General features: G+C 37.9%; 1 protein-coding gene across 2 annotated transcripts in view; it reads right to left on the bottom strand.

Annotated features, from left to right (window-relative positions):
* LOC128648600 (pyrethroid hydrolase Ces2e-like) overlaps positions 1-17,671 on the bottom strand; it is a 193,599-nt gene that overhangs the window by 100,902 nt on the left and 75,026 nt on the right. For both annotated transcript variants that reach the window (XM_053701374.1, XM_053701366.1), the window contains exon 3: positions 961-1,099. In XM_053701374.1, the coding sequence (XP_053557349.1) occupies positions 961-1,099 (139 nt within the window). The remainder of the gene's footprint in view (positions 1-960; positions 1,100-17,671) is intronic.

Here is a 17,671-nt window from a genome sequence, read left to right as displayed (position 1 = left end):
CGGCAGATTAGGGGTTAAAAAATTTAATCGAGTGGCTGCGATGTGGGAGGACCTCGGTTTAGGGGTGCATAGGTAGTTTATGAGTGTTAGTGTACTTTAGAGCACAGTAGTTAAGAGCTTTATAAACCGGCGTTAGCCCAGAAAGCTCTTAACTACTGACTTTTTTCTGCGGCTGGAGTTTTGTCGTTAGATTTCTAATGCTCACTTCAGACACGACTCTAAATACCGGAGTTAGAAAGATCCCATTGAAAAGATAGGATACGCAATTGACGTAAGGGGATCTGCGGTATGGAAAAGTCGCGGCTGAAAAGTGAGCGTTAGACCCTTTCCTGACTGACTCCAAATACCGGCGGTAGCCTAAAACCAGCGTTAGGAGCCTCTAACGTTGGTTTTCACGGCTACCGCCAAACTCTAAATCTAGGCCTAAGCATTTAAGTTTTACCCTACAACATCCCTTTAAAAAGCTTGAAATGTCTTAATTTAAAGGGACATGAAACCCACATCTTTTCTTTCATGATTCAGATAGAGAATACAATTTGAAAGAACGTTCTAATTTACTCCTGTTATCAATTTTGCTTCAGTCTCTTGGTATCCTTTACCGAAGGAGCAGCAAAGCACTACTGGGAGGTAGCTGAACACATTGTAAGCCAATGACAAGAGGCATATATGTGCAGCCACAAATCAGCAACTACATCTCAGCTCCTGAGCCTACCTATGTATGCTTTGCATGTTTGCAGCAAAGAATACAAAAGAACAAAGCAAATTAGATCATAAATGTAAACTGGATTGTTTGTTTAAAATCATTTGCTCTGTCTTAACCATGAAATAATGTTTGGGGTTTCATGTCCCTTTATCTAATTAAATGAATTAAAGAAGACATCATGGAAAAATATATGTGCATTCTACCATTACAGAAAAATAACTTTTTCAGTTTTGTGTCTGTAAAATAGAAATACTTACAGGAAACTTGTAATGTTTTTCTCGGTTTGCAGGAGTGAAGACATTTAGAAACAAGCAGTCCTCTGACATTGGGGGTATTTCTATATCTGATTGGTACATTTCAGCGAAGTAAAAATTTGATTCTCTGCTTTGCAAACATCTGGAGATTGTAAATACAACATTTTTGTCAGAACTTGATAAGGAAATACCTTCAGTTTACACAAGAGTTACGTAAGCCATATCATGTATATGCTCCTAGGCAAATCTAGTATATTTATGTTAATGGCATCGCCACTAGACTATGTTTTCGGAACACTGTGGTCTAGATTACAAGTGGAGCACTATTTATAATGCAGGGTACACTATCCATACCAAGACCCTGCTCTAAAAAAAGTGCACAATCTGCTATAACAAATCAATGGTAAAAGAGATTTACCAGAACATTTTAGTGTGGCCGATGTTTTTTTAGATGCCCCATATGCTTTCAATGGAAAGCACAGGGTGTCCTTGAGCACAAAACATAATGGTGCTGAAAAATGTAATGTGACTGGACACCCGGAGTAAAGTTTTAGGGCTAGAATAAAAGCATAACTACAAACATGTATAGTATAATACAATATATTATTTCACACACACTACAACACATCACTACTAGGAAATGTACAAGATAGAACAACAACTGCAGAGTAGACCCCAGTTTAAAGAGATAGGAAGGTAGAAGGGCAAAGATGATTAATGTCCCTTTAATTAAAGAAGTTCCTGAGTGAGAGTCTTGGAGAAGGCTAATGGAGGTAATTGTGCCTCTAGACTAAAAAGCAACGAAGCAAGCAGTGCACTAGGCAGATTCTATAATATTCTTGTGAATAACAACCTGACAATCAGATTAGTAGACAAACTGTGAGCAGGCCTAAAAGGCTAAGTGACTGTGAAATAAGCTGGTGGAGAGCAACAGGTTCACTGGGTAATAAGACTCTGTGTAGCAGGTAAGATGAGCCAAACTTACTGGAAGTAGCAGACAGTCTATGAAACAGGCTGCCGCTTCAGTGTAGCAGAGAGGCTGTGAACCAGACAGCAGCAGGATATCTGGTTATGAGCAAGTCGGTGAAACTAGATTCTGTGTTGCAGCCTAAAGAACAACTTACTGTGAGTTATAGGCAGATTGTTAAGTAGGCACAGGAGGCTGCAAGTCTGTCTGACAAGTTTGCTGTGTGAAGCTGTAAACAGTGTAGCAATCATCTGAGTTGCAGAGATGCTGTGAGCTTAAGGCTGATTGCTGAAACAGCTATTTTATGTCAAATTCAGCAAAATTGCTGAATAAGATACACATTTAGCACTCAACTGTTCATTGTACGTTACTTTAAAAAACTTCTTGTTTATGCTATATCCGTGGATGGCACATATTATTGTAATATCAAAGTATGGTTGTATTTTTCTTTTCGGGTTTGTATAATATCCTAATCCTATATATTTTTCTTATTTTGGCATTGCTATTTATACATCCCAAATAAAATGCAATTTGTGGTTAAACTGTGCAACCTATTTTATTTGCCCTAATCTTGGTTTCTTATAATAACCTATCACCAAGATTACAAGTTGTGCGCTGAACCTGATGCATAAATAACGCTAAATATTTAGTGGTATCACTGTCACTTTCCATAGCGTTGCCATTAAAAGTTACAGAAAAACCTTCTTGTGCTGTGCGTTATGGTGCTTCAAGCTCCATACCGCACAAAAGCCAAGTCCTGACTTGACGTGCTTGTGCACATTTTCCCCCATAGACATCAATGGAGAGAAAAAAACTAACACCTGCGATTGTGGAATGGCGATTGCAATAACGCAATCCCCATTGATGTCTTTGGGGACAAGAAAGTTATGTAAAAATCTAACACCCTAACATAAACCCAAAGGGGCATAATTTAAGAAGGTGCGAGCAGATCATGTCCGCCGCACATCGATAAATGCAGACAGCATACGCTCTCTGCATTTATTATTGCACCGGGCAGTTCTGGTGAACTGCTGGTGCAATACTAACCCCTGCCGATTCGCTGCCAACCGGCCGCTAGCAGGGGTGTCAATCAACCCGATCGTATTGGATCAGGTTGATTTTCGGCGATGTCTGTCCACCACCTCAGAGCAGGCGGACAGGTTATGGAGCAGGGGTCTTTAGACCGCTGCTTCATAACTTGTGTTTCTGGCGAGCCTGAATGCTATTTATCAAGCCATACGGAGCTTGATAAATAGGCTCCCTAGTCTAAATATCCCTAATCCGCCACCCCCGACATCGCCAACACTAATTCAAATTATTAACCCCTAATCCACTGCACACCCGTATTGCTAACACCTAGATAAACCTATTAACCCCTAATCCGCCGACCCTCCACATCGCTAATGCTAAACTAAATCTTAAACAAATGTGAAGAGAGGTAAAGAGACCTTCTCTTCAAGAGAAACACATATAGCACTCTCGGTTTTAGAATTATCATGCAGCTGAAACATCTGGTAGAAATATACAGCTTATTCACTAATAGACTTGTGGGCTCATAGTGAAATAAAAATTTACTTTTATTAAGGCACAAATAAAATATAAAATCATTAAAAACACACATAGGTACCTTATAAAGTGTATATAAATTATTATAGGAATATGAAATAGAGCTTGACCACAAATATAGTCAAACGTAGCTCAATAATATTGCAGTGTGATTGTTACAGCTTTATTGAATTCCCCTATATGTTTTGTAATCAGAAAATGTAGGGGAGTTAGTGTGTACTGAGATCTTCTGATAATAAATCCCAGGGGTAAGTGTTCTCATATGGCCACTGATATAGTTCAGAATTAATGCAATAGTATCCAACATAGAATCTGATTAGCTTTATATTGCCTCTTGTGAGGGCTAAAGCGAGGTAGCTGAATAATAGGTTATTTGACACGGATTAAATTAATTGAAAACTGTGTGGTGTATAAACTCGCTGAATTTAGAAGTGTGGAACCAACAATGTGTACAAACAAGGGTTAATAATAATAATAATAATAATAATAATCCTGAAAAAAGTAACAACGTGAAGATACAAGGTCAAATACCACTTCAAGTATTTGTGTAGTTAGTCCACACAGGGACTGGTAACAAAGAAATATATATATAGATGTTGTTCGTACATATGACCTTAATGTATACACATAGTATTTATATCCCAGGAAGAATTGTAACTTGTTTGATACATATAAGTGCTATAAGCGAGGGATGTAGCAGTTAATAATATCAACTGACTAAATAATTATTGAGTAATATGGTTCCACCGAAATTTAACCATATAAGTATGGAATCAGAGATATAACCATTATTCGGTGTAGTTAGTAAATAGTCTCTCAACAATATCCCTTACTGTTAAGGCTTAATCTGGTAGTCTTATCGGATCATAAGGATGTCAAGCGTTTGAGCTACTGTGGTTCACTGTGTTTCCTAATGGGTACAAATTCCGGTTGGGGAATCAACAGGCTGAAATGCGCTGAACTAATATGTTTGCTATGTGGTAACAATTAAGCACTCCATCTAAAGAGCCGTAAGTAACACTATAGTAAATTAAGGTAGCCTAATGCTTACTAAAAATACAGGAGCTCCTAGGACTCCTCACCAGAACCCTAGCGTCCCTAACATGTTTTGCCCTAAACGGCTATCTCAAAGGCCCCCCACATCGCAACTACTATAATAAACCTATTAACCCCTAAACCGCCAGCCCCCCCCCCCCACATAGCTAATACTAAACTAAACCTATTAACCACTAAACCGCTGGCCCCCCAAATCGCGACACACAAAATTAAACTATTAACCCCTAAACCTAACACCCCCTAACTTTAAATTAAAGTTACAATATAACTACCTTTAAATAAAAATAAAAAAATTACCTGTGAAATAAATAAAAAAAACTAAGCATAAAATATAAACAAAATTAATATAACTATTTTAAAAAACTAAAATAAACAAAAAATTAAAAACCTAAGTTACAAAATTAAAAAATCCTAACACTGCGAAAAATTAAAAAAAAACTATCATTACAAAAAAAATTACGAAAAAAAATCTAAGATTACAAAAAATAATAAATGAAATTATCCAAAATAATAAAAATTAAACCTAATCTAATACCCCTATAAATACAAAAAAGCCACCCCAAAATAAAAACACCCCCTAATCTAGCAATAAACTACCAATAGCCTTTACAATGGCTTTTTGTAGGGCATTGCCCTGAACCAATCAGCTCTTTTACATAAAACAAAATGACAAAGTACCCCCTAACAGTAAACCCCTCCCACCCAACCAACCCCTCAAAATAAAAAAACCTAACTCTAAAAAAACCTAAGCTACCTATTGCCCTAAAGGAGCATTTATATGGGTATTGCCATTAAAAGGGCAATTAGCTCTTTTGCTGCACATCAAAATAAAAAATCCCTAATCTAAAAAAAAAAAAAACTAACCTTGAAATAGGTACTCACCATTCCTGAAGTCCGGAGATGAAGGTCTTCATCCATTGCGGGACCATCTTCTAACTTCTTCCTGGAGGTGCAGAGCTTTCTTCTCCGATGCTCGGACCTGGATCGGTGGTACTCTTCAGCAGCGGCGGTCCTCAATGGCGGAAGTCCTCAGCGGCGTGGAGGTTCCTCTTCATGCGATCTCCGCCACACACTGAAGATTAAATGCAAGGTACCTCTTTTATATTTGGGGTACCTTGCATTCCTATTGGATGAAATTTACAAATCAGCCAATAGAATGAGAGCTGCTTAAATCCTATTGGCTGATTTGAACATTTTGTTTACTTTTTTTGTAATCTTAGATTTTTTTTATTTTTCGTAATTTTAGTGGGTTTTTTTTTTTGCAATGTTAGGTATTTTTTATTTTTTCGTAGTGTTTGGATTTTTTAATTTTGTAATTTAGTTTTTTTTAGTTTTTTTCATTTATTTTAGTTTTTTAAAATAGTTATATTCGGTTTATTTATAGTTTAAACTTAGTTTTTTTTTTATTTAAAGGTAGTTGAATTGTAACTTTAATTTAAAGTTTGGGGTGTTAGGTTTAGGGGTTAATAGCTTTAGTTTAGTATTCGCTCTGTGGAGTACCGGTGGTTTAAGGGTTAATAGGTTTAGTTCAGTATTAGCGATGCGGTGGCTGGCGGTTTATGAGGTTAATAGGTTTAGTTTAGTATTCGCTATGTGGGGGGCCGGCGGTTTAGGGGTTATTAGGTTTATTATAGTACTTTCAATGTGGGGGTCGGTGGTTTAGGGGTTATTAGGTTTATTTATAGTTTAAGCTTAGTTTTTTTTCATTTAACAGGTAAGTTTTTTTTTCATTTAAAGGTAGTTGTATTGTAACTTTAATTTAAAGTTTGGGGTGTTAGGTTTAGGGGTTAATAGCTTTAGTTTAGTATTCGCTCTGTTGAGTACCGGCGTTTTAAGGGTTAATAGGTTTAGTTTAGTATTAGCGATGCGGGGCTGGCGGTTTATGGGGTTAATAGGTTTAGTTTAGTATTAGCTATGTGGGGGGCCGGCGGTTTAGGGGTTATTAGGTTTATTATAGTACTTGCGATGTGGGGGTCTGTGGTTTAGGGGTTATTAGGTTTATTTATAGTTTAAGCTTATTTTTTTTTTATTTAACAGGTAAGTTTTTTTTTTATTTAAAGGTAGTTGTATTGTAACTTTAATTTAAAGTTAGGGGGTGTTAGGTTTAGGGGTTAATAGCTTTAGTTTAGTATTAGCTCTGTGAAGTACCGGCGGTTTAAGGGTTAATAGGTTTAGTTTAGTATTAGCAATGTGAGGGGCCAGTGGTTTATGGGGTTAATAGGTTTAGTTTAGTATTAGCAATGTTGGGGGCTGGTGGTTTAGGGATTAATAGGTTTATTATAGTAGTTGCATTGTGGGGGCCGGCGGTTTAGGGGTTAATATGTTTATTTAGTGTTGGTGATGTGGGTGAGCGGTGGATTATGGGTTAATAGGTTTAACATAGTATTTGCAATGTGGGGGATTGCGGTTTAGGGCTTAATAGGTAATTTATGGGTGTTTGTGTACTTTGTAACATTTTTGATATGAGTCTTGTAAAAACATTTTTGTTTTGCAAAATCCATAACTACTGGTCTTTGATCAAGGAATGAATCATTGCGGTATAAGCTGTAATGCTAGCGTAATAGCCGGACCACACAACCTGTAATACAGGTGAACTGAAAATTCGACACTCAAAAGCCATTTTTTTGAGGTGCGGAATGGAGAGTTGCGTTAAAGGCTTAAACGCTTGCGGTAAAGTCATACCGCAGCGACTTGTAATACGGGTGACCTTCCATTCCGCGCAGAAAGACCAATTTTTTAGCGGTATAGCCGTACCGCACAACTTGTAATCTTGCTGTATGTTTGTATTTATAATTAACACAGTGCTTGAAAATACTTGAATATGCTGATACAATTTTTTTAAAACGGTAGATAATCCCTATATTAATATACTTTTTACCTCTGTGATTACCTTGTATCTATCCCTCTGCAGAGTGTCCACTTGAATCAGTTCTTTAAAAATACTTGCATGTTAGCCAATCAGTGCTGACTCCACGGGCATGAGCACAATGTTATCTATAGGGCACACATAAATTAGTGCTGTCTAAACTAGGTTTATCTTACAACTAAGAATACCAACGGCTAGATTTAGAGTTCTGCGGCCAAAGGGGTGCGTTAGCTACGCATGCTTTTTTTCCCCCCGCACCTTTTAAATACCGCTGGTATTTAGAGTTCACAGAATGGCTGCGTTTTCAGTGCGTTAGGTTTATGAGGTTAATAGGTTTAGTTTAGTATTCGCTATGTGGGGGGGCCGGCGGTTTAGGGGTTATTAGGTTTATTATAGTACTTGCAATGTGGGGGTCGGTGGTTTAGGGGTTATTAGGTTTATTTATAGTTTAAGCTTAGTTTTTTTTCATTTAACAGGTAAGTTTTTTTTCATTTAAAGGTAGTTGTATTGTAACTTTAATTTAAAGTTTGGGGTGTTAGGTTTAGGGGTTAATAGCTTTAGTTTAGTATTCGCTCTGTTGAGTACCGGCGTTTTAAGGGTTAATAGGTTTAGTTTAGTATTAGCGATGCGGGGCTGGCGGTTTATGGGGTTAATAGGTTTAGTTTAGTATTAGCTATGTGGGGGGCCGGCGGTTTAGGGGTTATTAGGTTTATTATAGTACTTGCGACGTGGGGGTCTGTGGTTTAGGGGTTATTAGGTTTATTTATAGTTTAAGCTTATTTTTTTTTTATTTAACAGGTAAGTTTTTTTTTTATTTAAAGGTAGTTGTATTGTAACTTTAATTTAAAGTTAGGGGGTGTTAGGTTTAGGGGTTAATAGCTTTAGTTTAGTATTAGCTCTGTGAAGTACCGGCGGTTTAAGGGTTAATAGGTTTAGTTTAGTATTAGCAATGTGAGGGGCCGGTGGTTTATGGGGTTAATAGGTTTAGTTTAGTATTAGCAATGTTGGGGGCTGGTGGTTTAGGGATTAATAGGTTTATTATAGTAGTTGCATTGTGGGGGCCGGCGGTTTAGGGGTTAATAGGTTTATTTAGTGTTGGTGATGTGGGTGAGCGGTGGATTATGGGTTAATAGGTTTAACATAGTATTTGCAATGTGGGGGATTGCGGTTTAGGGCTTAATAGGTAATTTATGGGTGTTTGTGTACTTTGTAACATTTTTGATATGAGTCTTGTAAAAACATTTTTGTTTTGCAAAATCCATAACTACTGGTCTTTGATCAAGGAATGAATCATTGCGGTATAAGCTGTAATGCTAGCGTAATAGCCGGACCACACAACCTGTAATACAGGTGAACTGAAAATTCGACACTCAAAAGCCATTTTTTGAGTGCGGAATGGAGAGTTGCGTTAAAGGCTTAAACGCTTGCGGTAAAGTCATACCGCAGCGACTTGTAATACGGGTGACCTTCCATTCCGCGCAGAAAGACCAATTTTTTAGCGGTATAGCCGTACCGCACAACTTGTAATCTTGCTGTATGTTTGTATTTATAATTAACACAGTGCTTGAAAATACTTGAATATGCTGATACAATTTTTTTTAAAACGGTAGATAATCCCTATATTACCCATAATCAACACAGTTATATTAATATACTTTTTACCTCTGTGATTACCTTGTATCTATCCCTCTGCAGAGTGTCCACTTGAATCAGTTCTTTAAAAATACTTGCATGTTAGCCAATCAGTGCTGACTCCACGGGCATGAGCACAATGTTATCTATAGGGCACACATAAATTAGTGCTGTCTAAACTAGGTTTATCTTACAACTAAGAATACCAACGGCTAGATTTAGAGTTCTGCGGCCAAAGGGGTGCGTTAGCTACGCATGCTTTTTTTCCCCCGCACCTTTTAAATACCGCTGGTATTTAGAGTTCACAGAATGGCTGCGTTTTCAGTGCGTTAGGTTTATGAGGTTAATAGGTTTAGTTTAGTATTCGCTATGTGGGGGGCCGGCGGTTTAGGGGTTATTAGGTTTATTATAGTACTTGCAATGTGGGGGTCGGTGGTTTAGGGGTTATTAGGTTTATTTATAGTTTAAGCTTAGTTTTTTTTCATTTAACAGGTAAGTTTTTTTTCATTTAAAGGTAGTTGTATTGTAACTTTAATTTAAAGTTTGGGGTGTTAGGTTTAGGGGTTAATAGTTTTAGTTTAGTATTCGCTCTGTTGAGTACCGGCGTTTTAAGGGTTAATAGGTTTAGTTTAGTATTAGCGATGCGGGGCTGGCGGTTTATGGGGTTAATAGGTTTAGTTTAGTATTAGCTATGTGGGGGGCCGGCGGTTTAGGGGTTATTAGGTTTATTATAGTACTTGCGACGTGGGGGTCTGTGGTTTAGGGGTTATTAGGTTTATTTATAGTTTAAGCTTATTTTTTTTTTATTTAACAGGTAAGTTTTTTTTTTATTTAAAGGTAGTTGTATTGTAACTTTAATTTAAAGTTAGGGGGTGTTAGGTTTAGGGGTTAATAGCTTTAGTTTAGTATTAGCTCTGTGAAGTACCGGCGGTTTAAGGGTTAATAGGTTTAGTTTAGTATTAGCAATGTGAGGGGCCGGTGGTTTATGGGGTTAATAGGTTTAGTTTAGTATTAGCAATGTTGGGGGCTGGTGGTTTAGGGATTAATAGGTATATTATAGTAGTTGCATTGTGGGGGCCGGCGGTTTAGGGGTTAATAGGTTTATTTAGTGTTGGTGATGTGGGTGAGCGGTGGATTATGGGTTAATAGGTTTAACATAGTATTTGCAATGTGGGGGATTGCGGTTTAGGGCTTAATAGGTAATTTATGGGTGTTAGTGTACTTGTAACATTTTTGATATGAGTCTTGTAAAAACATTTTTCTTTTGCAAAATCCATAACTACTGGTCTTTGATCAAGGAATGAATCATTGCGGTATAAGCTATAATGCTGGCGTAATAGCCGGACCACACAACCTGTAATACAGGTGAACTGAAAATTCGACACTCAAAAGCCATTTTTTGAGTGCGGAATGGAGAGTTGCGTTAAAGGCTTAAACGCTTGCGGTAAAGTCATACCGCAGCGACTTGTAATACGGGTGACCTTCCATTCCGCGCAGAAAGACCAATTTTTTTAGCGGTATAGCCGTACCGCACAACTTGTAATCTTGCTGTATGTTTGTATTTATAATTAACACAGTGCTTGAAAATACTTGAATATGCTGATACAATTTTTTTAAAACGGTAGATAATCCCTATATTACCCATAATCAACACAGTTATATTAATATACTTTTTACCTCTGTGATTACCTTGTATCTATCCCTCTGCAGAGTGTCCACTTGAATCAGTTCTTTAAAAATACTTGCATGTTAGCCAATCAGTGCTGACTCCACGGACATGAGCACAATGTTATCTATAGGGCACACATAAATTAGTGCTGTCTAAACTAGGTTTATCTTACAACTAAGAATACCAACGGCTAGATTTAGAGTTCTGCGGCCAAAGGGGTGCGTTAGCTACGCATGCTTTTTTTCCCCCGCACCTTTTAAATACCGCTGGTATTTAGAGTTCACAGAATGGCTGCGTTTTCAGTGCGTTAGGCTCCAAATAGGGAGCGTAGAGCATAATTTACCGCCACTGCAACTCTAAATACCAGCAGTGCTTACGGACGCGGCCAGCTTCAAAAACGTGCTCGTGCACGATTCCCCCATAGGAAACAATGGGGCTGTTTGAGCTGAAAAAAAATCTAACACCTGCAAAAAAGCAGCGTTCAGCTCCTAACGCAGCCCCATTGTTTCCTATGGGGAAACACTTCCTAAGTCTGCACCTAATACTCTAACATGAACCCCGAGTCTAAACACCCCTAACCTTACACTTATTAACCTCTAATCTGCCGCCCCCGCTATCGCTGACCCCTGCATATTATTATTAACCCCTAATCTGCCGCTCCGTACACCGCCGCAACCTACGTTATCCCTCTGTACCCCTAATCTGCTGCCCCTAACACCGCCGACCCCTATATTATATTTATTAACCCCTAATCTGCCGCCCCCAACGTCGCCGCCACCTACCTACAATTATTAACCCCTAATCTGCCGACCGGACTTCACCGCTACTCTAATAAATGTATTAACCCCTAAAGCTAAGTCTAACCCTAACACTAACACCCCCCCCTAAGTTAAATATAATTTAAATCTAACTAAATAAATTAACTCTTATTAAATAAATTATTCCTATTTAAAGCTAAATACTTAACTGTAAAATAAACCCTAATATAGCTACAATATAAATTATAATTATATTGTAGCTATTTTAGGATTAATATTTATTTTACAGGCAACTTTGTAATTATTTTAACCAGGTACAATAGCTATTAAATAGTTAAGAACTATTTAATAGCTACCTAGTTAAAATAATTACAAAATTACCTGTAAAATAAATCCTAACCTAAGTTAAAATTAAACCTAACACTACACTATCAATACATTAATTAAATACAATACCTACAAATAAATACAATGAAATAAACTAACTAAAGTACAAAAAATAAAAAAGAACTAAGTTACAAAAAATAAAAAATATTTACAAACATTAGAAAAATATTACAACAATTTAAACTAATTACACCTACTCTAAGCCCCCTAATAAAATAACAAATACCCCCAAAATAAAAAAATGCCCTACCCTATTCTAAAATTAAAATAGAAAAGCTCTTTTTACCTTACCAAGCCCTTAAAAGGGCCCTTTGATCGGAACAGCCAATAGGATGCGAGCTCAAATTGATTGGCTGATTCAATCAGCCAATCAGATTTTCCCTACCTTAATTCGGATTGGCTGATAGGATCCTATCAGCCAATCGGAATTCGAGGGACGCCATCTTGGATGGCGTCATTTAAATGAACCTTCATTCGGACTTAGGACGTCGCAAGAAGAGGATGGATCCGTGCCGGAGGTCTTCAACATGGAGCCGCTTGTGACCGCTTGGAAGAAGATGGTTGCCGGTCCGGATCTACTGCCCGGATAGGAGGAAGACTTTGGAGCCTCTTCTGGACCTCTTCAGCCGTCGCTTGATAGAAGACTTCAGCCGGATGATGGATCTCCAACCCCCGCTTGGGCTTGGATGAAGATTTCGGGATCCTGGAGCGATCGGTGATACCTGGCATGGTGAAGACAAGGTAGGAAGATCTTCAGGGGCTTAGTGTTAGGTTTATTTAAGGGGGGTTTGGGTTAGATTAGGGGTATGTGGGTGGTGGGTTGTAATGTTGTGGGGGGTATTGTATGTTTTTTTTTACAGGCAAAAGAGCTGAATTCTTTGGGGCATGCCCCCGCAAAGGGCCCTTTTAAGGGCTGGTAAGGTAAAAGAGCTTTTCTATTTTAATTTTAGAATAGGGTAGGGCATTTTTTATTTTGGGGGCTTTGTTATTTTATTAGGGGGCTTAGAGTAGGTGTAATTAGTTTAAAATTGTTGTAATATTTTTCTAATGTTTGTAAATATTTTTTTATTTTTTTGTAACTTAGTTCTTTTTTATTTTTTGTACTTTAGTTAGTTTATTTAATTGTATTTATTTGTAGGTATTGTATTTAATTAATTTATTGATAGTGTAGTGTTAGGTTTAATTGTATTTAATTGTAGGTATTTTATTTAATTAATTTATTGATAGTGTAGTGTTAGGTTTAATTGTAGATAATTGTAGGTAATTTATTTAATTAATTTATTGATAGTGTAGTGTTAGGTTTAATTTTAACTTAGGTTAGGATTTATTTTACAGGTAATTTTGTAATTATTTTAACAAGGTAGCTATTAAATAGTTATTAACTATTTAATAGCTATTGTACCTGGTTAAAATAAATATAAAGTTGCCTGTAAAATAAATATTAATCCTAAAATAGCTACAATATAATTATAATTTATATTGTAGCTATATTAGGGTTTATTTTACAGGTAAGTATTTAGCTTTAAATAGGAATAACTTATTTAATAAGAGTTAATTTATTTTGTTAGATTTAAATTATATTTAACTTAGGGGGTGTTAGTGTTAGGGTTAGACTTAGCTTTAGGGGTTAATACATTTATTAGAGTAGCGGTGAGGTACGGTCGGCAGATTAGGGGTTAATGCTTGAAGTTAGGTGGCGGCGATGTTAGGGAGGGCAGATTAGGGGTTAATACTATTTATTATAGGGTTATTGAGGCGGGAGTGAGGCAGATTAGGGGTTAATACATTTATTATAGTAGCGGTGAGGTCCGTTCGGCAGGTTAGGGGTTAATAAGTGTAGGTAGGTGGAGGCGACATTGGGGGCGGCAGATTAGGGGTTAATAAATATTATGTAGGTGTCGGCGGTGTTAGGGGCAGCAGATTAGGGGTACATAGGTAGTTTATGGGTGTTAGTGTACTTTAGAGCACAGTAGTTAAGAGCTTTATAAACCGGCGTTAGCCCAAAAAGCTCTTAACTACTGACTTTTTTCTGCGGCTGGAGTTTTGTCGTTAGATTTCTAACGCTCACTTCATCCACGACTCTAAATACCGGCGTTAGAAAGATCCCATTGAAAAGATAGGATACGCAAATGACGTAAGGGGATCTGCGGTATAGAAAAGTCGCGGCTGCAAAGTGAGCGTTAGACCCTTTCCTGACTGACTCTAAATACCAGCGGTAGCCCAAAACCAGCGTTAGGAGCCTCTAACGCTGGTTTTGACGGCTAACGCCAAACTCTAAATCTAGCCGCAAGAAAACAAAGAAATTTGATGATAAAAGTAAATTGAAAGTTTTTTAAAATTGCATGCCCCATCGGAATCATGAAAGTTTAATTTTGACTAGACTGGCCCATTAAGCAACTTTCTAATTTACTACTATTATCAATTTAGCCACCATCAGCAAGCGCTACCCAGGTGCTGAACCAAAAATGGGCTGGCTCCTAAGCTTACATTCCTGCTTTTCAAATAACCATTCTCACCTCTGATCTGTTTGCTTGTAATTAGTGTGTTTGTATAAAAGGTCAATGGGTTTCTGGACTCCTGACAGACCCTTGCATCTTTCATCCAGTGCTGCACTGACGATTCTGGATTCTGAATCATGGGGAAAGAAAAATAATTGTCAAAGGATCTGCGGGAAAAGGTAGTTGAACTGTATAAAACAGGAAAGGGATATAAAAATATATCCAAGGAATTGAGAATAAAGAAGTGGAAAATGAGGGGTTCTGTTGAAACCAAACCACGGTCAGGTAGACCAACTAAAATTTCAGCCTCAACTGCCAGGAAAATTGTTCGGGATGCAAACACAAACCCACAAATAACTTCAGGTGAAATACAGGACATGTGGTGCGGCTGTTTCAAGATGCACAATAAGGAGGCACTTGAAGAAAGATGGGCTGCATGGTTGAGTCACCAGAATAAAGTCATTACTACGCAAATGCCACAAAGTATCCCGCTTACAATACGCCAAACAGCACAGAGACAAGTCTCAAACCTTCTAGCACAAAGTCATTTGGAGTTATGAGACCAAAATTGTGCTTTTTGGCCACAACCATAAACGCTACATTTGAAGAATAGTCAATAAGGCCTATGAGGAAAGATACACCATTCATACTGTGAAACACGGAGGTGGATCTCTGATGTTTTGGGGATGTATGAGCTACAAAGGCACAGGAAATTTGGTCAGAATTGATGGCAAGATGAAATCAGTATGTTATTAAACAGAACCCCTCATTTTCCACTTCTTGATTAGAGTTTGAACACTGCTGATTTGCATTCTCAATTCCTTGGATATCTTTTTATATCCCTTTCCTGTTTTATACAGTTCAACTACCTTTTTCCCATAGATCCTTTGACAATTCTTTTTCTTTCAAGAAACATCAGTGCAGCACTGGATGAAAGATGTAAGGGTCTGTCAGGAGTCCAGAAACTCATTGACCTTTTATACACACACACACACACTAATTACAAGCAAACAGATCACAGGTGAGGATGGTTACCTTTGTGTCAACTTGTGTACATGTTATCAGGCCAAAATCACAAGGGTATGTAAACTTTTGATCAGGGGCATTTGGGTAGTTTCTGTTGTCATTATGATTTATAAAGAGTAAACACATTTGATTGATAATAAATGGCTTCAGCCAAACACTAACCATGAGTGAAAGAAAAGTTTTTGTATTATCATTCATAGGCCTCTATTTATCAAGGTCTGCTCAGAGCAGGAGGACAGGTTATGGAGCAGCGGTCTTTGTGACCGCTGCTTCATAACTGCTGTTTCTGGCGAGCCTGCAGGCTCGCCAGAAAAACGGGGCATCAAGCTCCGTTCGGAGCTTGATAAATATGCCCCTTTGTCTCTGAAAAATGGCCAAGAAATCATAAATTCTGCCAGGGTATCTAAATAGTGATGTCCCGAATAGTTCGCCGGCGAATAGTTCGCAGCGAACATAGTATGTTCGATCCGCCCCCTATTCGTCATCATTGAGTAAACTTTGACCCTGTATCTCACAGTCAGCAGACACATTACAGCCAATCAGCGGCAGACACTCCCTCCCAGACCCTCCCACCTCCTGGACAGCATCCATTTTAGATTAATTTGGAAGCTGCATTCTTAGTGAGCGGAGGGACAGTGTAGCTGCTGCTGATTTAATAGGGAAATCGATAGCTAGGCTAGTGTATTCAGTGTCCACTACAGTCCTGAAGGACTCATCTGATCTCTGCTGTAAGGACAGCACCCCCAAAAGCCCTTTTTAGGGCTAGAACATCAGTCTGCTTTTTTTTCCCTGTGTAATCTAATTGCAGCCAGCGTGTGTGTCAGGATCACAGTGTATACTGTGCCCACTTGCCCAGTGCCACCACTTATATCTGGTGTAACAGTAGTGTACATTTAAAAAAAACAACACTTTTTTGACTGTGAAATAATAGCAGACAGCTGCCAGTACCCAAGATGGCCGCCAATAAGGCAGATGGGGAGGGTTAGAGAGCTGTTTTGGGGGGGATCAGGGAGGTTGGGGGCTAAGGGGGGGGATGCTACACCACAGCATATGTAAATATGCTATAATTTTTTTTTTAAAAAAAAAAAACCTTTTTTTTTAGTACTGGCAGACTTTCTGCCAGTACTTAAGATGGCTGGGACAATTGTGGGGTGGGGGAGGGAAGGGAGCTGTTTGGGAGGGATAAGGGGGTCTGATGTGTTGGGTGGGAGGCTGATCTCTACACTAAAGCTAAAATTAACCCTGCAAGCTCCCTACAAACTACCTAATTAACCCCTTCACTGCTAACCATAATACACGTGTGATGCGCAGCAGCATTTAGCGGCCTTCTAATTACCAGAAGTCATATATGTCTGCTATTTCTGAACAAAGGGGATCCCAGAAAAGCATTTACAACCATTTGTGCCATAATTGCCCAAGCTGTTTGTAAATGATTTCAGTGAGAAACCTAAAATTGTGAAAAATTTAACGTTTTTTTTTTTTATTTGATCGCATTTGGCGGTGAAATGATGGCATGAAATATACCAAAATGGGCCTAGATCAATACTTTGGGTTATCTACTACACTACACTTAAGCTAAAATTAACTCTACAAGCTCCCTACATGCTCCCTAATTAACCCCTTCACTGCTGGGCATAAAACACGTGTGGTGCGCAGTGGCATTTAGCAGCCTTCTAATTACCAAAAAGCAACGCCAAAGCCATATAAGTCTGCTATTTCTGAACAAAGGGGATCCCAGAGAAGCATTTACAACCATTTATGCCATAATTGCATAAGTTGTTTGTAAATAATTTCTGTGAGAAACCTAAAGTTTGTGAAAAAGTGAACAATTTTGTTTTTATTTGATCGCATTTGGCGGTGAAATGGTGGCATGAAAATATACCAAAAATGGGCCTAGATCAATACTTTGGGATGTCTTCTAAAAAAAAATATATACATGTCAAGGGATATTCAGGTATTCCTGACAGATATCAGGGTTCCAATGTAACTAGCACTCATTTTGAAAAAAGGGGTTTTGAAATAGCAAAGTGCTTCTTGTATTTATTTCCCTATAACTTGCAAAAAAAAAGCAAAGAACATGTTAACATTGGGTATTTCTAAACTCAGGACAAAATTTAGAAACTATTTAGCATGGTTTGTTTTTTGGTGGTTGTGGATGTGTAACAGATTTTTGGGGGTCAAAGTTAGAAAAAGTGTGTTTTTTTCCATTTTTTCCTCATATTTTATAATATTTTTAATAATAAATTATAAGATATGATGAAAATAATGGTATCTTTAGAAAGTCCATTT

The sequence above is a fragment of the Bombina bombina genome, chromosome 1, assembly GCF_027579735.1.
Source record: "Bombina bombina isolate aBomBom1 chromosome 1, aBomBom1.pri, whole genome shotgun sequence".
In the NCBI taxonomy this organism is placed as follows: Eukaryota; Metazoa; Chordata; class Amphibia; order Anura; family Bombinatoridae; genus Bombina; species Bombina bombina.
The sequence above is the reverse complement of the archived record's forward strand: the minus strand, read 5'-3'. Positions and strand labels throughout refer to the sequence as shown.